This window comes from Macaca nemestrina, chromosome 12 (genome assembly GCF_043159975.1).
Source record: "Macaca nemestrina isolate mMacNem1 chromosome 12, mMacNem.hap1, whole genome shotgun sequence".
NCBI lineage: Eukaryota > Metazoa > Chordata > Mammalia > Primates > Cercopithecidae > Macaca > Macaca nemestrina.
The window spans coordinates 89,999,690-90,022,736 of record NC_092136.1 but is presented as its reverse complement, the minus strand read 5'-3'; the positions used below and the strand labels follow the sequence as shown (position 1 = coordinate 90,022,736).

Sequence of the window (23,047 nt, the reverse complement as noted above, 5' to 3'; positions counted from 1 at the left end):
CCCCGTCGTCCCCTCACTCCTTTTAAGTCGCCTGGAATTTAGAACGAACACCTTTCTCCTCGGGGAAGCAAAAGTTAACGAGGTGCTGGTGAGCTTGCTTTGTAGCTCCCCAAGTAGTGTTGGCTGTGATTGCTTGCGCGAGAGGGAGAGGTGGCCGGGATGAGCAGCGGGTTGCCCTAGCATGTAAGCTCTTCCTTGTAGAAGTTTGTGTTCAGTCGATCCGCTGTTACAAACCTCTTACAAGTGTTCTTGATAAGGGACAATACCTGTATCTTGACGCTGTTTTGATAGGTTCATCCTGGGGGTACGTTAGTTATCTTTTTCTTACTAGCGGCATTTGTTGCTTGTTCTTGTGGCCTCCACGTTTTACTACCATGCTGACTCCACTATAAAATGAGCGAATGTCATCTGCAGCACCTAGATGTCGAGCTAAGGATCCAAAGCGAAAATGACTATTAGATGAAGGACGGGAAGTGATCAGTGAATTGAAGTTTTGATTGATAAGGAAGATGATTCCTTGCGTATTGTGAGAAGTGACAACACGTTTTCAGATTGAATTAGCATTTAGTTTATGTTGTCTGCATGCCAGACATTATCGCTTTATCATCTTATTTAATCTTCATAACAACCCTGGGACGCATGCCGTGTTACTTAGACCCTTTTGATAGAGAAGCTCAGTTCAATGAGGTAGTATTAATAAGATCCTTCATTATTGTGGAGGAGATGAAAACTGATGCCTTTTGAACTCTTCACCTCTGAGACGTTTGAAATACTTATTTTTGGAACACAGGTAAATTAATGGCGCTATTTAAAATAAGATCATTGATACAGGGTTTTAAGGAAAAGGAAAATCCAACCTATGCAATACTCAAGTTACCGCCACTGACATTTTTATGATGCAAATATGATGCTACTCAAGAGGAAAATTGTGAGATTTCAGTGGATGACAAAATCGAGAAGTGATTTTAAAGCCCTTTGGTGTTGGCAGCCTATGTAAAAAATTAATTGCACTTATGTCTGCAGATATTCTGCTTTTATATAGAATACAGGAGAAAGCCTGACGCTTTGCTTATGGGAGAGTAAAGTTCAGGGGAGATAGTCATTTGTTGGAAGTCTGTATCCATCTGTGAATTGTTGCAGTGCCTAGGAAACAAAGCGACCAGGAAAACTGTCTCAAAAATTGGGTGGTCAGCAGTATCAGTTACAGCAGAGAAATTTAAATAAGATCGCTAAAAGTATATTTACTTTTGCGAAATGACGGTTTTTAAAGAGACTTAGAATAAATTTGTCAAGTAAATTGAGTGAATGGAAGGAGAAGAAAATGGAGATACGGAGTAGGAGACAAAAACTACAGGGTTGGTTAGGAGGTTTTTTAGGAAGAGGTTTGGCTTTGTACAGTTGACGGAAGTAAGTTAAAAGAGGTAAATACACAAGCAAGTTACATTTTGCGTAAGCCAGATGCTAGATCTGTTATCTTTAAATATTTCTTAATCTACAATAAATCCTTTTTTTTCTTGGTGTTATGGCATAATTACCATGCTTGTTGACTTAGTCTCATGATTTATTTTTCCTCCTGGGGACAGAAATTAGACTCCCTTTTAAGCTGATAGAACGTTTAAATTTTTAACGCAAGTTAAAGAGTGTTTAAGGAAGACACAGTTGGTAACTTACATAGGTTAAACACTTATTCTTTAATAAACACAGCTTCACAAACAGTATTTTATTTAATCGACGTATACAAGGAAAACTGAGGGAACTACTAGCGAGCAGCTCAGTGAGAAATTTAGCCAGGGTCAGACCCAATGTTAGAAGCCCTGGACACTTAACCACTACTACTGTGTTGTAGCTTCTCACCCATAAAACATTAATTTTACCAAAACTCTTAAAACTGATAAAGGATGGACATTAAAGAAATTATGAATGCCCATTTGCTTGTTACTTCTTGTTTTTGAAAGCAGTGGCTTTCAAATTGTGTTCATACTAGTTGTATGGTTCAGATCTGACTCAATTCCTGCTGCCATGCTGCCAAAATTGACTCTTATTGTGACATTTTATGCCTCTGACCCTGTTATACGTTGTGCGTTTTATGTTTAAGTTTAGTGTTTGAAAATACTGAATCTATTCTCTGCTTCCATTCCCCTCTCAAATTCATGTCCTTTTGCGTATCCTTTTCTACTTCCAGCCTCCTTTTTCGGCCCTTAATTCCACAGCTACCCTTAATTAATAACATCTTTCTGATCCACGGGTTTACTTACTGTATCAGGAAGAGACCTCTAACACTTTCTACATTAGCTGGTATCTATGCAGCACATGGTTACTAAGGAAGCAATACTGGCTAATAACGGAGCGGGGAGATTTCTGTGAGCACCATTAATGAATTACTTTGAGGCAGCACCAGGAATCAAGTGGTAGAGCAAGGGTGCCCAATGTTTTGGCTTCCCTGGGCAACATTGGAAAAAGAAGAATTATCTGGGCCACATTGGAAGAAGAGTAATTGGACCACACATGAATATACACTAACACTAATGATAGCTGATGAGCTTAAAAGAAAACAAAAACAGAAAAAAAATTCATAATGTTTTAAGAAAGTTTACGAATTTGTTTTGGGCTACATTCAGAGTCGTCTGGGGTGGCATGTTGGACAAGGTTGTTGTAGAGCATTGAAAGCTAAATAGAATTGAAAGGTTGAAAGATAGTCTTATAAGCAGATTGCGGAGGGATGAAGCTGACTGTTAACCTGATTTTTAAAAATACGGTACTCCATCTTGCAAATTGCTGAGACCAGCTCAGTCGTGGATACCCTAACCTGGTGGCACTAGAGGAATTAAAGACACACACACAGAAATACAGAGTGTGGAGTGGGAAATCAGGGGTCTCTTAGCCTTCAGAGCTGAGAGCCTCGAACAGAGATTTACCCACGTATCTATTGACAGCAAGCCAATCATAACATTTACTGAAAGTATTCCTTACCGGAAATAAAGGGATGGGCTCTGGGTAGGTGTCTGCAGCATGAACGTGTCCTTAAGGCACAGATCGCTCATGCTATTGTTTGTGGTTTAAGAACGCCTTAAGCGGTTTTCCGCCCTGGGTGGGCCAGGGGTTCTTTGCCCCCATTCAGGTAAACCCACGACCTTCTAGCCTGGGCATCAAGGCTGTCACAAGCATGTCACAGTGCTGCAGAGATTTTGTTTATGGCCAGTTTTGGGGCCAGTTAATAGCCAGATTTGGGGGCCTGTTCCCAACACAAATTGTAATAAACCCCTTTACATAAGAGAAGTAAAGATTGATGGTGTAGTGGGGAGGGAAGTACAGAATAACATCCAGTGAGAATCTTGAAAATAGGCTGTAGAACTTCAGAGTGAGTTTGTTTTTAAGATGGAGTCTTGCTCTGTTGCCTAGGCTGGAGTGCAGTGGCCTGATCTTGACTCCCTGCAAACTCTGCTTCCCAAGTTCAAGCAATTCTCCTGCCTCAGCCTTCCGACTACAGGCATGCACTACCACGCCCGACTAATTTTTGTATTTTTTAGTAGACAAGGGGTTTCACCATGTTGGCTAGGCTGGTCTCAAACTCCTAACCTTAGGTGATCTGCCCACCTCAGCCTCCCAAAGTGCTGGAATTACAGGCGTGAGCCACCGGGCCGGCCTAGACGACTTTTTTTTTTTTTTTTTTAATTAAAAAGTAAACTTTAATGTCGAAAATTCACACTTGGGGAAGGCAGAAATATCACACACACGGCTGTCACTTCACACTTGGAAGGTTGCACAGCGGCCGGGCAGAGACGCTCCTCCTCACTTCCCAGACGGTGTGGGGAGAGGGAGGGGGGGCGGGCAGAGGCGCTCTAGTCGTCTTTTTAGTGAGGTTTGTAGCTAGGAATTGACTGCTGTCTAGGAAAGTTAAATTAGCAATTAGATACTGCAAAAAATCTTTACAGTATTTAAAATCTTGAGCCTGTTATTACAAAATGCCTTTTAGGAAATCTCTTGTGAAACCTTTATGGATTAATGCACGTAAGAATACTTCAAGTCTGATAGTATATTTGTAAAAGCAGATTTGAAAAATGCTGGTCAAAATTTGGGGGTTTGAAGTTTTGGTACTAAACAAATTTTACTACCAAGATTAAGGGAATATAAAATATAATTGTTACACGTAAAGAATTCTGCATTTTTATCTTTAGTCATCATACTCTTGAATTAGAATTATTACTTATTTTAATATAGTACACTTTGTGCTGCGCATCAAACTCAGTCATTTGTACCTTTTTAAAGTATCTGCGTTTGGTAAAAGGATTAAAGGTTAACACCTTAAGGAGATGATCATATATATATTTTTCTTCATTGTAAAAAGAGTGGTACTTTTTTTTCTTCTGTTTTCTGCAGATGCTTGCACATACCACCCAGGTGTTCCAGTCTTTCACGATGCATTGAAGGTAGGAAGTATATTTTCATTTTCTTCATAACTGTAGTGAATTGAGAGATGTAATACTAAATCTTTATTTTCTCGTCTTTTTTTTCTCAGCTGGTGAGTTCTTAATGACCTTTGGAGGGGGGGTGCTTTAAGTGGCCTTTTCCACTAAAGGCAAAGAAAAGCCAGTAGATGGTGATCTTAAGGTCTTTTCCAGTTATAAAATTGTATTTTAATTCTCTCTCTTGTGTGTGTGTTTTTTTTTTTTTTTGAGATGGAGTCTCACTGTGTCACCCAGGTTGGACTGCAGTGGCGCGATCTCAGCTTGCTGCAACCTCTGCCTCCTGGGTTCAAGCGATTCCACCTCAGCCTCCTGAGGAGCTGGGATTACAGGCTCCCGCCACCATGAGCAGCTAATTGTTGTATTTTTAGTAGAGACAGGGTTTCATCATGTTGGCCAGGCTGGTCTCAAACTCCTGACCTCAGATGATCCACCTGCCTCAGCCTCCCGAAGTGCTGGGATTACCGTGCCTGGTCTTTATTTTCATTTTCTGCACCCCTTTCTTCACTTTTCTAATTTTGGGGGGAAATAGAGTAGTCATATTGAATCTCAGTCTGTCACTACTGGCTAATAACAGCTCTGAATTTTAGAAAAGATTGTTATAAACACTTAGTGCCAGTCTCGGGACAGAAGTGCCAGTCTCCGGACAGACATGTAAGTTTAGTGTGTTTTTACTTAAAAGAAACGTTACCTGTTTTCCAGCTATACTTCTTTGATGTTATGGAGAATTAGTACAGTGTTGTTTGACTAGATTTTTGCTGATCGTCTTTTTAAAATTCATGATAATATGATACATTTAAGGAGTTTCCTTTGTATATCTCAAAAGATAATGCTGTGATAGGGCTGCCATGGGTTTAGGTTCTGCAACTTTGGTTCTCAGGAACATAAGGAGTCTTAAACATGTTTAAGTATTGTTGGTGCCCTTTAAATGTCTAATTATACCTTCCAGAGAGTAGTTAGACTGTTTTGGCACTTCACTGTTACACCACCAAATCTAACAAAAGATGTATTAGTCTGGTTAGTCCTGAGTGAGGAAAACAGAAGACATTCAGTAGGACAAGTTGAGACCTTATTCCTCCATACATTTTTTTAGTTTTTACAAATCTTTGTGGTGGTGGAAACTGTGGTGCTGTGGAAATGTTTATTTTTCCTTTTGGGGAATTTTATCTTTCCTAGACTGCCATTTATTCTGCTATTTTTGTTTTACGGTATCTTTTTCTTTTTTTCCTTATGCTGTTTTCCTCTTAGCTGTTAAAGGTAACCTTTGGCTGTTTTCTCTCATTCAGTTCATTCATTCGTTTTCTCAAATGTCACCTCTACGCCGGTGGCTCTTACAACACATTTCTATTTATGTGTCTCATTGGCAACGTCAGACCAGTTTCTAGTGTGTACCGTGTATTCCAAAAGTAGTCTGCCTCTCAACTTTACTGCTTCTAATAATGATACTACTGACTTTCTGATCATTTGGTCCATTGCCTGTTTTTTCTCTTACCGCGTTGTTAATCAGTCCAAGTCTTAATGATTTCACTTGGAAATATTTTTGCTTCTCTCTCTTCTGCAGTTGTAGTGTTTATTATGGTCTCTATTTTATAACCATTTCTTAAAATCCTAGACTTTCCAAGGTTATTGGATCTCACAGTCCAGAAGATTTCAGACACAATGTATATACATCAATAAAGGGATACTAGTTGATTGACAAAGTAAGAAGTTAAACATTGCATTGACAAAAGAAAGACTGTTTTAGTATTGGAAGGGGCATGTTCGGAGAAAAGGACAATCTTGCTGAAAAAAGACAACTAGCAACCTTATATTCACATAACTTAAATTTATCTTTCCTTTTCTCATTGTACTGAAGACTAGCATAGAATCCAGATTGGCATTTGGGAACAGCTGGCCTATATCATATTTTACATGTATGTATCACAGTATCTGACATAATTCAGTACATGATTAAGACAGTAAAACTTTTATAGAATAACTTTTCTGTTGACTATATTATTGATGCTATTTAAACCCTATATTTAAGGTTGTAGTGATTGATCTACATCTCAGAGCAAAAGATAATTAAATTTCAAAATAAAGGAAAAGTTGAATTATAGGATATTTGAAATTACCTTTAAAGAAAAGGAACCTACAGGTGCATATTATGAGAAAAATCACTACCTAATTTTTATGCAGTCTTTTGAAAATCAGCGAGGTCCAGCTGGATGTGTGCAAAGTTGCCTCTTAATCTGAATTTAGTCCCAAATCTTCATCTGAAGTTCCACGTTTTGAGATTTTGCATTGTTGTTTCCCTATTCTCTATAAACATTGGGATTAAGAGATAATTATTAAAACCATTTTTTGGTAAACTACCTGATTGTTCAAAAGTTACAAATAGTAATAGTTTCTGTGTCTTTATGCTTCTCACTGAAAAGATCACCTTCAAAGACTTAACAGTGCTTTGGCTACTGTGTTAGTTAATCTTTGTTGTTCTGAAGATAGAATGCTTATTGTGAAACTGTAATAGATTTTGTTTAAAAACTAAATTATAGTTATTATCGTTAACTTAGTAGATTTTTTTTTTTTTTTTTTTTTTTGAGACGGAGTCTGGCTCTGTCACCCAGGCTGGAGTGCAGTGGCGCGATCTCGGCTCACTGCAAGCTCCGCTTCCCGGGTTTACGCCATTCTCCTGCCTCAGCCTCCCGAGTAGCTGGGACTACAGGCGCCAGCCACCTCGCCCGGCTAGTTTTTTTTTGTATTTTTTAGTAGAGACGGGGTTTCACCGTGTTAGCCAGGATGGTCTCGATCTCCTGACCTCGTGATCCGCCCGTCTCGGCCTCCCAAAGTGCTGGGATTACAGGCTTGAGCCACCGCGCCCGGCCTAACTTAGTAGATTTTAAAAGTAAAATACCTATACTTATTTTGAATATTCTTTATGTGATAGTTTTAGGAATTATAATGTGTTTTTCTTCTAATAAGCAGACCCGATTGTTGAAAAGAAAAGCCGTTTTTGTTTTATAAAGGTGCTTCCCTTGATGATAGGGCACAACGCAAATCACTTTAACATTGGTTAATTGGTTTTTTAAAAATCAAAGATTAATATTCATTTTACTTGATTAGGTGAATTATATGCAACACTGAAATTTTACACTCTATGTATACGCAAGTTACTGCAGGATTCAAGTAGATAAGTGTAAGTAGAGTGTTTTAGTGGGTCGTGGTTCCCATGCAAATAGAGTTTTTAATTTCTTTCTCTTGTTTTCCATAGGGTTGGTCTTGCTGTAAGAGAAGAACAACTGATTTTTCTGATTTCTTAAGCATTGTAGTAAGTACTAATTTTTTTTTCTAGATTATCTTCCTAAAAACACATGTTACAGAAAGCTTCAGATTTGAGGAGTCTGATTTCTGATACAGATTGATTGGTGTCTTCATCAACTTGCAGATAACACCTTTTAAAAAGCAGCTCATCTCCCTTCCACAGCTTGTAAAATAAAGAATCTGTTTTGGAAGTTAACGTTTTAAGATATGAGTTACCTGCTTATCATTTTAGATTTGTTCTTTCTGTTATGTTGAAAGAACATCAAGAAGGATAAAGTGGTAAGCAACAATTTAAAGCCTTTTCAGTTAGGAATGATAAAGTTTTATCTAAGATACTGTTGAAATATTTTATATATCACTTTTATATAAAACCATTTTATATACCACTAAGAAAACTAAAGCTACTAACAAACTGATAATGCTATTGATTGTATTATTTCAGAGGTGTTAAAGAGTATATATAATTCAGTAGAATGTAGTAGAAAAGTAACTAACATTTGTTGAAGGTTATCACCTGCCAAATGTGCCAGGCATTATATTATTTAACCCTTTCAGAAAATATCTTACCCAAGATTACCTCCATTTTACAAATGAGGAAATGGAGGTTTAAAAAGATTGTCATGCTTAAGGTCATGTAACTAATAAGTATGTTGAGAACTAGGTCTCAAATTGAGACCTTTTTGAGTAACAGATTTTTATGTGAAACTATTTTTTACAGTTCTTTGTGAGATTCTCCAGAATTCCTCTGTAAACAAGAAGTTTATGCTATATTTTTAATCGAATAAGTAGATGTTTATGAAGTGTAATTCAAAAACTTTTTTAAAAAGCATTCAGAGATTGAGCAAATATAGCACATTTGGAATTCTATTTTTAATTTCTTAAAATCAATGTAATGAAACTGGAGAAAACATGAAGTAGAATCCATAAAGAATCGAAAAGATAGTGTTTCTATCATGAAATGTAAAATATATAGCTCTTAATGAATATCTTTCATTAACAGGGCTGTACAAAAGGTAGACATAATAGTGAGAAGCCACCTGAGCCAGTCAAACCTGAAGTCAAGACTACTGAGAAGAAGGAACTATCTGAATTAAAACCTAAATTTCAGGAACACATCATTCAAGCCCCTAAGCCAGTAGAAGCAATAAAAAGACCAAGGTATACTTTATATAGTTACATATTTTTGTCACACTTCAATAGTAGCACTTGTGCATGGTACTTTCCATTATGATTTAGCATGATACCATTTGTAGCTACTATGTAGGCCACCAAGCTTTGAACCATTTGGTTTCTCCCTTAAATCTGCCTTAAATTTTTATATCTCTTCAACTTGAGAGCATGTACACAATACAACCACATAACAGATTTGCATATTGTATTGTCATAATTACAGGGACATGTATCATCAGGGTAGGGAAGTCACACATTTTTCTTGTGCATCTTTTTCACTGTGGCATGGTAAAATTCTTTGACGCAGTTTTCCGTGTCATGGAATCTGTTTGAAGTAGAAAATAATGCAGAGGCCTAATCATCCATCTTTACTTTCAGATCCCTGAAAACTACTGTTAATCTCATTACTACTGGTCAATTTTTAATGCATTTGATTTAGGTGACATATTTGTGAAAGTCTTAAAAAAAACTTTTGCTCATTGTGCAATAGAATTGTACAGATTCTTCATACTCACCTTCTGATAACCAGACTCTGTATTCCCACGCATGTATATTGAGTACCTTTGTTGAACCAGGTCTTCTTCATGCTACACTTGAGTACTAAATTGTTTTAGAAGAAAACTTCAGAACTTAAAAAAAAAATGAATTTTTTTTTGGCTGCAAGTAGGCATCTATTGCAATTTTTATTCATGCTGTGAACTCAGGATTTTCCCTTTATTCTCCATTGATCCTACTTAAATAAATTTATAGAGTATTGAATAATATAGAACCAAGACAAGAACCCTAAGAAACTTTAGGTGCTTATTTGTTCATTACACTCTGAGTACAGATTATTGCTAAGGAAACTACTCAGGATGATTTTATTCTCTCTCCATCTTCATAGTTAGAAGAAACCATTGAATGCCTTGTTGGCCAATTTAGCAGTTAGAAAAATAATTGGGAAAAGACAAAACTTCCGTCATGGCTCATTGTTAATCTCTTTAGTAATATAATAGAGTCTATACTGTAATAGTATGAGTTAATTTTTTCTTTAAATGTTGAGCCATTATTTTACTAAAGGGCAGTAAGAGGCAGGCACTGTGGCTCAAGCTCATAATCCAGCACTTTGAGAAGCCCAGGAGGGAGGTTCCTTTGAGCCCAGGAGTTTGAGACCAATCTGAACCAGATCCTATCTCTCCAAGAAAAAAAAAAATTAGCGGGGTTTAGTGGTGTGCTCATGTAGTTGCAGCTACTCAGGCTGAGGCAGGAGGATCTTGAGATTGACTCTTTAAAAAAGGAAAAGAAAAAAGGCAATGAGGTGAGAAAAATTAAATATTTTATCCTAAATTCATTTAGTGGTATTACACAAATTATGAGGATGTAGGTTTTTACATACTTTTTTTTTTTTTTTTAAGAGGAACAGTCCCTGTCTTTCCCAGGCTGTAATGCAGTGGCATTATAGCTCACTGCAGCCTTGAACTCCTGGGCTCAAGCCATCCTCCTGCCTACCCCTCCCTGGAACTATAGGTGTATGCTACTATTACTATATTCACACTGTTAGGAAGAAACACTCAAGACTAAGTGACTTATAAAGAAAAAGAGGTTTAATGGCCTCACAGTTCCATATGGCTGAGGAGGCCTCACAATCATGGCAGAAGGCAGACGGAGTAATAAAGCAATGTTTTACATGGTGGCAGGCAAGAAAAAACCATCAGATCTTCTGAGACGTATTCGCTATCATGAGAACAGCGTGTGAAAAATGCATCCCCATGATTCAGTTACCTCCCACCAGCTCCCTCACACACCTTGTGGGGATTATGGGAGCTAGAATTTGAGATGAGATTTGGGTGGGGGCACAGGGAAACTGTATCAGTGACTGACTAATATTTTCTATTTTTTGCTAGACAGGGTTCTTTGTTGCCCAGGCTTCAAGCAGTCCTCTTGTCTCAACCTCCCAAAAGTGTTGGGATTACTGGCATAAGTGACCATGCCTTGCCTATGTACTTTTAAAATGCCTCTTTCGTCAGATTTTTCATTGTGGATATAGAACAAATAGCCTGCAATTTTTGTTTTTGTTGCTGTGTTTATTAATATTATTACTACTTATTTATTGAATGTACTTAAATAAATTGTGTATACAACACTTAGCCATTATGAAATATTAGATGTTTTTTTAACCCTACTGAAATTGCCTTGCAATGCGATTATATCTGAATTTACAGATCCATATGCCAGTGTCCACATAAATTATCCCCACTGGTAGAAGTGAGTATGGATTCACTTAGAACTTACTTATATTTCATGTTCATTATGTGCTCAGCATTTGCTTGGGCATGGGATGTAAAAGTACATTATGGTCCCTTCCTCAGCATTACTCATCTTGAAAAAGTTGAATTCCTAGTCTTTATTCCCTTCTCGTTAGTGCAACTGATTAATAATTAAATATGCTGACAATAGCGTGATTATTTGAGACTTGCTATTCTAATATAAGGAGCTTTTCTGTTAAGACAGAATGTAGATACATTGTAACAATTATTTATAAAACACCTTCTTTTAACTTTTTAATGAGAATCATTTGATTCCCAAAGCATTTGGTTTCTCAAAAAACTTTTAAGGTTTTTAATTTGGAGTACAAAGAAATATTTTGGTATATAAATAATGGTAATAAGGTTTCAAAATTCTCCAGCCCAGATGAACCAATGACAAATTTGGAATTAAAAATATCTGCCTCCCTAAAACAAGCACTTGATAAACTTAAACTGTCATCAGGGAATGAAGAAGATAAAAAAGGTAAGATTTTATTTTGTTTTATTGTAATTATTTTATGGTGCAGTTAAGCAGTTATCCAAAAGAGAGAACAGTAGTTTACTGCATATAAATAGGGAAAAGTAGCAAATTGTAGTTAAGAAACTTTTTTCTTCTAAATGTCAGATATGAAAAACTACAAATATGCCTAATATTTTAATTCCATGTCTTTATTCAAAATGAGAACGTATATTAAATTTTTTTTCTTTTATGGTTCATTTTTTTTTTTTTTTTTTTTTTTTTTTTTTTTTTTTTTGAGACAGTCTCACTCTGCCGCCCAGGCTGGAGTGCAGTGACCGGATCTCAGCTCACTGCAAGCTCCGCCTTCCGGGTTTACGCCATTCTCCTGCCTCATCCTCCCGAGTAGCTGGGACCACAGGCGCCCGCCACCTCGCCCGGCTACTTTTTTGTATTTTTTAGTAGAGACGGGGTTTCACTGTGTTAGCCAGGATGGTCTCCATCTCCTGACCTCGTGATCCGCCCGTCTCGGCCTCTCAGGCCTCTCAGGTTCATTATTTTTTTAAGAATCAGCTAAATTTCTTTGATATTTTAAAATGTTTTCTTGTACATTATACAAAATGTATTCACTATTCTCTGACTTTATACCTGGTACCATGGGAGAAAAACACCCTTTCATGATTTATTTTACAAAGTTAAAATATTGGATATAACATTTTGTTATGGAAAAAGTTGTTTCCTGCATTGTCGAAGACACCAGGTCCTCAAAAGAAAATAAGAAGAAGAAATGTGTCATATATCATTTTGGGGATATAAGCAAAACCTAGTCAGTCATTTTTTAAAAAGTGTTGTTTTCTGGGAAAACCTACTTTTTAAGAATGATGCCACAGTGAAGTTCTATTTTAACTTTTAAACTTGATTTTTTTTTCTTTGTTTCAGAAGAAGACAATGATGAAATTAAGATTGGGACCTCATGTAAGAATGGAGGGTGTTCAAAGGTATGTATTACAAGATTCGTGATGTGTTATGAAGTAAAATTTTAATTTTGAGAAAAGCGCAGTTCACTGACTCAATTCAAACATTTGGATGCATGTTATATATTGGACATTATGCTGGGGACTAGGGCTACAATCATGGATAAGAGACTGAGTAGCATCATGTCCGGTAGAATAATGAAAATAAGTAATTCCAATTTACTTAACATTTACTGAGCACTTATTATGTGCCAGACATTTTATGGGCTGGAGACATAGTATCAAATAAAGCAAACATTTCTGTTCTTATGGAGCTGATATTCTAGAATGGGGAGAAGAGCAACAAATAGTTAGGTAGATATTACAAAATCAGGATGATAAGAAAACATACTAACGAGTGCTTAGCCCTTCTTGCGATAGTAACACTAAATCAGAAAAATCAGAAATCTTCATATTGTACTGGATGGATTATGTCAACCTGGGTGAAGTGTTTTGGATGCAGTAGCATGAGCAGAGGCTTTAGAACTTGGCTATTCAAGGAATAACAAGGTCTGTAGAGCTTGGGCAAGGATAGCAGGTGAGAGAGAGAGACAAAATTATGGTGGTTCTTTTGAGCCAGGATGAGGTATTTGGGCTTTATTCTAAGTATTATGAGAAGCTATTACTTGCTTTACGGAAGGGTTTTAAAAAGATTCTGTGACTGGTGAATGGTAAATATGTAGTGAGGGAGCAGGAGTGGAACTGGAAGAAGAGAAACCAGCTAGGATGCTATTATGGAAGACCAGATAATGTGATTGGAGAGTAGTTTGTTTAGAAGTGATTAAATGTGGGATGCAGTCGAACATACCAGTAAGGCCTTTTCCTACCTCTTGCTACTTGATACAAAACTTGCATATCCTCCAGTATTTCTTCTCCCTTTCCTTTTTTCTCCATTGCTTTTATGACTTTATATTATTTTGCATACTTATTTTGCTTCTGATCTATATCATCTAACCCCCCTGCTGAGTAAAAGTTGTGAGGATAGGGATTTTTGTTGTTCTTGTATCTTCAATGCTTAGAACAGTGCATGTAGAATGAAAGATAGAATATAAAGTACAGGTGGTTCCCAACTTACCACGGTGTAATTTAAGGTTTTTTTGACTTAACAATGGTATTATCAGGCTATAACCACGTTGTAAGCAAAGGAGCATCTGCCTGTATTAGCAGGATTTGCTAATGGATTTGATGTGAAGGGAATTCAAGCATCTGGGTGATTGGTGACACCATTGACCAACAAGGTGAAAATGGGGTGGGGGCAGGTTTGTACTTTTTCCTCATGTTAAATTTTAGATCATTTAAGGAATGGAGATATAATTGTATTTACATGTGTATGAGGTAGAAGTAGTAGATAAAAGAGAATTACTGGAGTGGGGAAGGCAATGCAAATGGTAGGGTAATAGAGGAAGATCAAGGAGAAGGTATCAGATGCGTTTTGAAAAGTGAATGACAGGAAAAACAGAGAAAGGGTATTTCAAGCATAAGTAATAGCAGAAGTATAGAGAAAATGATGTAATGTTACAAATTTGCTGCTCTGGAGTTGAGATTAATAGAGATAAGTAGACCTGGCCAGATCCTAAAAGGGTTTAGCGGTGCAGGGAAGTTAGATCGTACGTTAGATTGTGGAGGCCATTGAAATCGAAGAAATTTTTAGTCTTTTTCATTGAAACATAGCATTGAAGTTTGTTAAAGGATATACCAATATAAATTTATAGCTGAAGGGATTTTCACAAAGTTAAACACACCAGCAGTGTAGAGCACTCCTTATGTGTTTTCTCATTCATTATCTCCCTCAAATGTTTTTCTGTCAATCAACATAGGTTTTTTTCTGTTTCAGAGTTTAATGTAAAAATAACCATAGAATATGTACTCGTGTTTGTCTTCTTCTGTGTAATAATGCTTGTTTTATTTATCTTTGTTGCATGTAGTTACGGTTTTGTCTTTGTATTTCTTTAAAGTATGTCATTATTTGAATGTGCCACAAATAATTTCTACTTTATTTGTCCTTTAATTTAAAAAAATTTTTTAATAATGCTATTATGAACATTCTTTTTGAGATGGAGTTTCGCTCTTGTCACCCACCCTGGAGTGCAATGGTAGGATCTCGGCTCACTGCAACCTCCACCTCCCAGGTTCAAGCAATTCTTCTGCTTCAGCCTCCTGAGTAGCTAGCTGGGTTTACAGGCGCCCCCCACCACGCCTGACTAATTTTTGTATTTTTACTAGAGACAAGGTTTCACCATGTTGGCCAGGCTGGTCTCAAACTCCTGAACCTCAGGTGATCCACCCACCTTGGCCTCCCAAAGTGCTGGGATTACAGGCGTGAAGCCACCGCACCCACCATATTATGAACATTCTTGTGCATGACTTTTATGACACATATACACATTTCCATTTCTAGTATTTTGGATTTTTTAAAAAATTTTGGCGTATGTGCATTATACTTATCAATTAGTTCAGCATCCCTAATCTGAAATGCTCCATGAGTATTTTCTTTAATTGTCATGTTGGCTCTCAAAAAGTTAACAGATTTTGGATTAGGTATGCCCATCTGTATATCTCTAGCATTAACAGATACTTCCACATAGTTTTCCAAAGTGGTTGTATTTCTACCAGCAGTATGTGAGGCTGATTCAAGTTGTCCTACAGTTTGTTAACATTTTGTTGTACCATTTTTTTGTGTGTTTTAACCATTCTAGTGTGTGTAGTGTTTTCATCATGGTTTTGATTTGTACTTCCTTCATCATGACTGCTTTTATGTATGTTTATTAGCCATTTGTATATCCTCTTGTGAAGTGTGCAGAATCTTTTACTTGTCTCTCTAATGTCTCTTTCCTACCAATTTGTAGGAATTCTTTATGTATTTTATCTGTGACTCTTGTCAGAAATTCTGTGCTTTTTCACTGTCTTAATGATGACTTTGATAAACACAGGCTTTTTAATTTTAACAAAATCCACTTTGTCCATCATTTTCTTTATGACTAGTGCTTTCTGTGTTCTATTTAAGAAACCATTGCTTACTTCAGGGCTGTGAGTGTTTTCTCATATGGAGGCACATTTAAATATGTAAATGACCTAGAACTGATTAATGTATAAGGTGTGACATGGATGTAAAGAACTTTAAACAAGAGGGTGATAGTAATTTGATAATTAGATAGTAGAAAATAGAAACCAAAGACTGAGAAATAGTAGAAACTTGTTAGTATAGTCTGCTTAAAGTCTGCAAGCTTATGAGGAAGATCAACAAATTGATATATTCAAGTCAAATTGATGAGATTTCATTATAGACTACCTATGGGTGGAGGGAGAGGAGATGCTGAAAAGGAACTAATGGATTTTGCTTTGACAAACTGAGTCTGTATGGTGCCATCAAATAATATGGGGAAAAGAATAGAATGTGGGGGCAGTAACATTAAGTTTAGTAGATGCTAACATACCAAGTTTTGTGTTCTTGTGAAATAAGGAGATATACACATCTAGTACTGTACTTTGGATTTATAAAAGATAAACACAGAATTTTCTGTTTGTAGGTAGTGCTATAAATACAAAAATAGAAAATATACTACTGGCTACATCCATGTTTTATTAACATAATTTTTTGTGAATTCATCTGTAGAGCCTCCATCTACAGCAGCAATGGGGCCCGGATCTTCCAGACAAACCCTGGATATATATATAGGTCTGCAGCTCATTTTACCCTTTATAGGGATAAGAAATCACCATCACTCTAGAACTTCCAGAATTGCTTATTAGATTTCTCATATTATTTGATAATACCTACATGGAGTTTACTATACACATAAGTCATGCCATAACTGTATTTCTATTGAGAGTATTAATCCCTTGGTTTCAACATTGTTTTCTAAATTAGTACTAAGTAAGTACTTGAATATGATTGGATGGGATCTCATACTTAAAAGGCTGAAAGTATCTTAATATGACTTTCTCACAGGGACCTAAAACTTAACCAAGTCCAAAAGGGAATCATTTTTCATTTTTTAACAGAATGGCGTGGGATGGATTTATGAATTTTCTAGGTAATTGTCATTTAAGTATTTTGCAAAGTTCATAGAGGTCAACAGTACTGCAGTATGTATGATATGTAACTGTGAGATGCACAGCTAATTTTTTTCCTCTTTGTTTCATTTTTAGACATATCGGGGTCTAGAGAGTCTAGAAGAAGTCTGTGTATATCATTCTGGAGTACCTATTTTCCATGAGGGGTAACTTATGCATGACTTACTAAAATACTTTATGGTAGAGTTTAAAAAGTTAAACCTTTCTGTCTTTAAACATTGTTTGCCATGCAGTGTTATTAGGCATTTTACTTACATTGTCATTAACATCTTCACAATAGCCTACACAAACACAGGGGTTTGTATGTTGTATGTTTATACATGAGAAAACAGAAACAAGGTTACAGTTCTTAAGTGGTCATTATGATATAAACCACCTGTTTCTCTTTATATCCTGTATTTAAAAGTGATGCTGTCTATTTCGGGTAAATGTTTTGTTTGAAGGACCGTCCTACACACTGCAGGGCATTTAGAAATTTGGGCCCTGGGGCACTAAGACACCATTATCCCAAGAAGACCCATACTTTTCCACGTCCTGCAGTTGAGAGCCTCTCTTCTATATTATGCTCTAGTTTACAGAAATGCAGCACTATGTAAACATCTTCCACTCTGTTTCCACATTCTTCAGGACTTGAAACCTGAAGTTTTGCCATGATATTTGACTTCCTGTTTTTGATTTATCTCAAGCAAACAATAAGTAGGTTTCACCTACTTTGGGATTTGTTGTATAATCATTCATTTTTAATTTGTTTATATTGGTTTATTGAAATAGATTATAAATCTTTGGTCATACAAGTTTTTGGTAGCTTCACAAGAAAAAATGGAGTGTCAGCCGTCAGTGAAAAGTGGATTTGGAATAGGTGATGATTTTAAGTGACTTTATTCAGGAAGACTAAGTGTTTCAGGTATCATTTCTGTAAGTGTCTACTCAGGAACGCCAAGATTACTATAATAAATGGCAACCTGGTTTTAAAATACAGTCTTCCTGATATACTGTCCATTCATTTTTAGCTGTTTAGTAACTTAGACACTTGTAAAATACTGGAGTTGTATACTTAACTGACTTCTTAAAAATCAGATTTATCCCTAAAATACTTCTGGATTTAATTGGTTGTGAGATTTTATTTCTGAAGTTTTTCTGTGATAATTTAAAGGATGAAATACTGGAGCTGTTGTAGAAGAAAAACTTCTGATTTTAATACATTCTTAGCCCAAGAGGGCTGTACAAAAGGGAGACACATGTGGACTAAAAAAGATGCTGTAAGTAACATAACTCTTCCAAAAATAGCACACTGGGTTTATATTCATCTGAGTCATTTTTTAAAGATTTTAAATTATTCTGTCTTTAGATTTTTTTTTTAAAGTATTCTTTTTTCACCATAGAGCTTTGATATGACTACAAAATAAAATGAATATGAGTGAGGCTGCCAGTGCACTGCCTTTTGAACAAAATAGCCATCGTCTGTTTTGATGCAAGCTTGTGGGGTTTTGTGAAATATTTAAGCCTGACAAAATTGAAGCATTTTTGTCTTTTTTAATTAATAAAATCAGCTCCATGGCCTCTTCCTGCTTTTTGTTTTTTAAAAATTACTTTTCTATGAATTTGGTGATGTTAAAACATTTAGACCTGATTATTATTTTGGCCACTTAAAACTTCAGTCATTTACAGATGCACAAATTCTCCATCTAGTGGCCAGAGAGGAGGATTACAGTCTTGCTTCAGTGGAATTCTGAATGCCTCTGCTTGCTAATGGGATATTTATCAAAAATGGGGGAAAAAAGCATCATTTCCGACTTCCCTGGAGACCTTTTTAAAAAGACTTCGGGGCTATGCAAATAATTTCCCAAAACCCCATTAAGTTGTAAGAGGATGAGCAACTTATTGCTCAGTAAGTTTTTGTCTTTTAGCTATTAATGTATTTTATAATGTATTAAATTTTCAAATTAATTTAGAGATTTCTATATTTGAGTATTCTGTAGTTGCTGCCCCTCCCTGCCCTTTTGTTTTCTTGAGTCAGAGTCTCACTCTGTTCCTCAGGCTGGAGTGCAGTGCAGGCTCACTGCAATCTCTGCCTCCCAGGTTCAAGCAGTTCTCCTGCCTCAGCCTCCCCAGTAGCTGGGACTACAGGCACGCACCACCATGCCAGGCTAATTTTTGTATTTTTTATAGAGACGGATTTTCACCATCTTGCCTAGGCTGATCTTGGACTCCTCACCTCGTGATCCACCCACCTTGGCCTCCTAAAGTGCTGAGATTATAGGCATGAGCCTCTGCACCCGGCCCTAGTTGCTGCTTTTTAATAACACATGGTTGGATATTATGAAAATACCCTGAAGTTATAAAAGTTCATCTACCACAAAACTATCAGAAATGTTTTTAAGTAAAAAGTGAGGGAATCTGTATTAGTCCAAAAGTTTGAAAATTTAAGTTTGAGAAAGTAAAATACTGTTTTCTCTTATGTTAAGTTTGGAAGTATAATCCTAGATAAAATGATGTAATTTTTCTTGTTTTTTAATGTATGCAAGTTTTAAGTAAGTTAGTAGCTAAGGGCAAAAATGTGAGTGATATATATAATTGAAATTTAGTTAATGTAATTTTATCAAAACGAAAATAGTACCGTTTACAAGAGTAGTGTCTCAGAGTTTCCTGAATTATGTAACTAAATTGTTCTTGTTTATATAACAAATCACCATTTGCCTCTATAAAAAAAAAATACTGGTAGGGCGGTATACTACTGTTATGTAAGGATTATTTTCATACTCAGAAAAATCCAAAAATCATTTGTTGTTTATTAAAATGGGAAGAAAGTAATAACTGGTCAGATTTTTTTTTCCTAGGTTCTGATTTGTAGAAAATAAATAAGGTTTCTAGTGCATGAGGTTAAGGTGTTATCTGATTTATCCCAGTAAACAAATGTCTTTCATTTCAGTCTTCAAAGAATGTTTTGATGACAGTACTTAGTAGGTTACAGAATGTTAAAATTGGATTAAATGAAGTAGGAGTTCTTAAGTTGTCTTTTTAAATGTGCATCAATATTAATGGTCCTAAAAGAGAAAAACAAAGGGAAGGAGTAAGTGTGTTCTCAAATCATAAAATTTATGAAGAATCTTTGTATCATGATATATTTTGTTGTTTAAGCCTCTTGGGAAATTGAGAATTTTTTTGTCCTTAAAGATAAGTGCTTAGTTGTGCATGGTAGTTTTTTTCTCAGTTAGATGGGTCAAATTCCTCTTTTTAAGAAATTATGTGGCACTTTTTTAACTTACAAAGTTTCTCTTATATTACAGGGTAAAAAAGTTGTTCCATGTAGACATGACTGGCATCAGACCGGAGGTGAAGTTACCATTTCAGTATATGCTAAAAATTCACTTCCAGAACTTAGTCGAGTAGAAGCAAATAGCACATTGGTAAGTACATCTAAAAATTTTGAGTAAAAATTCTTTTCTATACATCCTTCTTTATGTTACTATATTTTGAAGTATTGTTTATATCTCAGCTGATTTGTGGGTAAGATTTTATAATGACTCCCATTAAAAAAAATTAAATCTATGAAACTATTTTAAATGAAGATTTCTGCATAATAGAGTTACTGCTGAACCATTCTGGAGATATTGTAGTAGATTTATCAAGTAATATAGTACTTAGTTATCAGTGTGAAACTTGAAGCCAATTACTCTTTTTTGTCAGCGGCTTTTCTCATATGAAACAATACAGTATTGGCAGTTTCTTAAAATAGTTTAATTCATTTTTGTCAGTCTTATTTTTATAATCAGTGTTTGATTCCATAAATCTTCAGTTTGAATTTGATCAATTAACTGTGTATATCTTTTTCAGTTAAATGTGCACATTGTATTTGAAGGAGAGAAGGAATTTGATCAAAATGTGAAATTATGGGGTGTAAGTATTACAAATTTATAATAATTTTTTTCTGATAAGAGATCATTTGTAGAATAAAAGACAGTGCTGTAGTAAACATTGATGCAAAGTATAGATCCATAACTTAAAAGTGTATCCTACCAAAAAGTTTAAGTCTAGATATAAAAGAAGCCTTTAGAAGCTTGGATTTGAGATTATTGGCATAAGCAAGTCTGATGTTTTCCTCTGAGACGAATAAAACCACCGAAGTTTCCTGTAATTCTCTTTGATATGTTACAGGTGATTGATGTAAAGCGAAGTTATGTAACTATGACTGCAACAAAGATTGAAATCAATATGAGAAAAGCGGAACCAATGCAGTGGGCAAGCCTTGAACTGCCTGCAGCTAAAAAGCAGGAAAAACAAAAAGATGACACAACAGATTGAATGGGAGATGGGAGGAAGGCTATTACATATTTCAGAATTCTTAATACTGTGTGAAGTGGCGGCTTGCTGCTGTAATCTTTTGTTTTGTTGTTGTGTTATTGAATGTGGCATTTCAGGGTTAACATTAAGTTCTTAAAAGCCAAAGTCAGTTTGTCTTTTTGTGCCTCTCATCTTTCTTTTTTGTTATGTAAGATTGATTGATTATTCATTTCTCCTTACTGGTAGGAACCATAGTTGTGTCCTTTACTTGAAGAGGCTGGAAAATAGCCCATAACCATAATTGCAGTATTTCTTTGTATTTCTTTGTTAAGCAGAGAAATATTAAGGAACTTTTTTTTTATGTCTTCGTATTATTCCATAATTAGTAAAGCAAGATGAAATATCAAATTTTAGTCAGTTTTTTCATGGATTTGTGTTCTTACAGTACTTGAAAATATTTAAGGAAGAGATGAAGCTCTGCAGTTTTTTTCTATGTGGGATGATTACTTTTTTAAGGAGGATTAATTCTGAGTATAGTAAATAAAGGGGAATATATGAATTGTTTAACAAATTAGAATTTGTTTACAACTACTTGAATTTTTAAATTATGTCAAAACTTACATTACTTGCCAAGCAGTATGATGTAAGAGTATAGGAAACATAAATAAGAATACAGAGATACCAATTTGGTTACAATTTACCATTTTATAAGACTAAGCAATAATCTTAAAAACCTCTTTCCTGAATATTTAAATGTGTTTGTATGGTGTTATGACTGATTGTTACTGATTTAGAGACTAAGCCCTCTTAAAACCTTTAGTTAAATATAAAAAGAAATTATATATACCTTGCCTCCCTGATGGAAAACTATATAAAATTGTAGACTTAAAAGGTTTGTGGAAATACATTAGGATATCAGAAAACTAAATATATAGAGTTGCTTTATGACTATTACATGTTAAATAAAATAGCTTAATTCTTTTGGAGTTTTTTTTTAAGTCATGAAGAGCTTCACAATTCTAGTGATACAGTGTTGATTATATATTGTACTTTATTTATATTAAATATAGGTAACACAGAATTAGATCGTTTGGATATGTTTGAGGCAGTGCAGAGCTCAAGAAGAAAAATTAGGAAATATTCTGAAGGCCGGAACTCTGGAAGAACTTAGAAAGTTTGGGGATAAATTAAACTTATGTAGATTTAAAATTAAAGGGGGTTTATTTCCCAAACCCCTTGAATCTTTTCTTTTCCTTGGTATTTATGGAATTCTTAAAGAAAAATTTGTAGAAGTACTATATTCGTTAATAAAGCATATATATCATTCTACTACCATTAGCAAATAACTTAGATGTAGTTAATATAATTGTTAAAAGGTTTAGCTCTGTTACAAATAAAAACAAAAAGATCTGGCAACCAGACTTTCATGACATTACACTACCATGACAAGAAATATGGGCAGTAAAAGTTGGACCCACATGGAGTACATAAGCATCTAATACCTTGAGATGTATTTAAATTTTTTCAAGTTATCTTCCATGATTTAGGAACCATTTAGAGACATGAAGTCTTTATGGGTTAGGGGAAAGGTTGATACTTAGTTTGATTAAAGGTAATGATTAATATGCCTTTTTGTTAATACTTCTTTCTGAGGCTGTTTTCCCCTAAACAGTATCTTAATCTTTACATGTAATTGAAATATTATTTAAAGCAGTGAGTTATTGTAACCTCAGATTAGTTGCATTGATCAAAACATTGATTTTTATACACACACACACACACACACACACACACACACACGGCTTTTATATTTAGTCTGGTTACATTAGTGACCATGGTATTTCATTTCTTTCTTCTTAAGGAGCCTTTGAATTTCTTGTCCAGATAAAAATCTGAATGATATTTATCTTAGACTTAAAGGGACACAGTTGTATCATTAGGTAGCATATGTTTTACTCTCAGTTTGTCAAAAAAGTTAATAAAAAAAGCTTATTGATTTGTTTC

At 35.4% G+C, this 23,047-nt stretch overlaps 1 protein-coding gene across 1 annotated transcript in view; it reads left to right on the top strand.

Moving 5' to 3' along the window:
* Positions 1-23,047, top strand: part of LOC105484367 (cysteine and histidine rich domain containing 1) — a 23,567-nt gene extending 520 nt beyond the window's left edge. The window contains exons 2-11 of the mRNA XM_011745901.3: positions 4,378-4,427; positions 7,714-7,770; positions 8,764-8,921; positions 11,599-11,702; positions 12,615-12,673; positions 16,838-16,908; positions 17,916-18,021; positions 20,050-20,169; positions 20,597-20,659; positions 20,918-23,047. Of these exons, the coding sequence (XP_011744203.1) occupies positions 4,378-4,427; positions 7,714-7,770; positions 8,764-8,921; positions 11,599-11,702; positions 12,615-12,673; positions 16,838-16,908; positions 17,916-18,021; positions 20,050-20,169; positions 20,597-20,659; positions 20,918-21,064 (935 nt within the window). The 3' untranslated portion in view covers positions 21,065-23,047. The remainder of the gene's footprint in view (positions 1-4,377; positions 4,428-7,713; positions 7,771-8,763; positions 8,922-11,598; positions 11,703-12,614; positions 12,674-16,837; positions 16,909-17,915; positions 18,022-20,049; positions 20,170-20,596; positions 20,660-20,917) is intronic.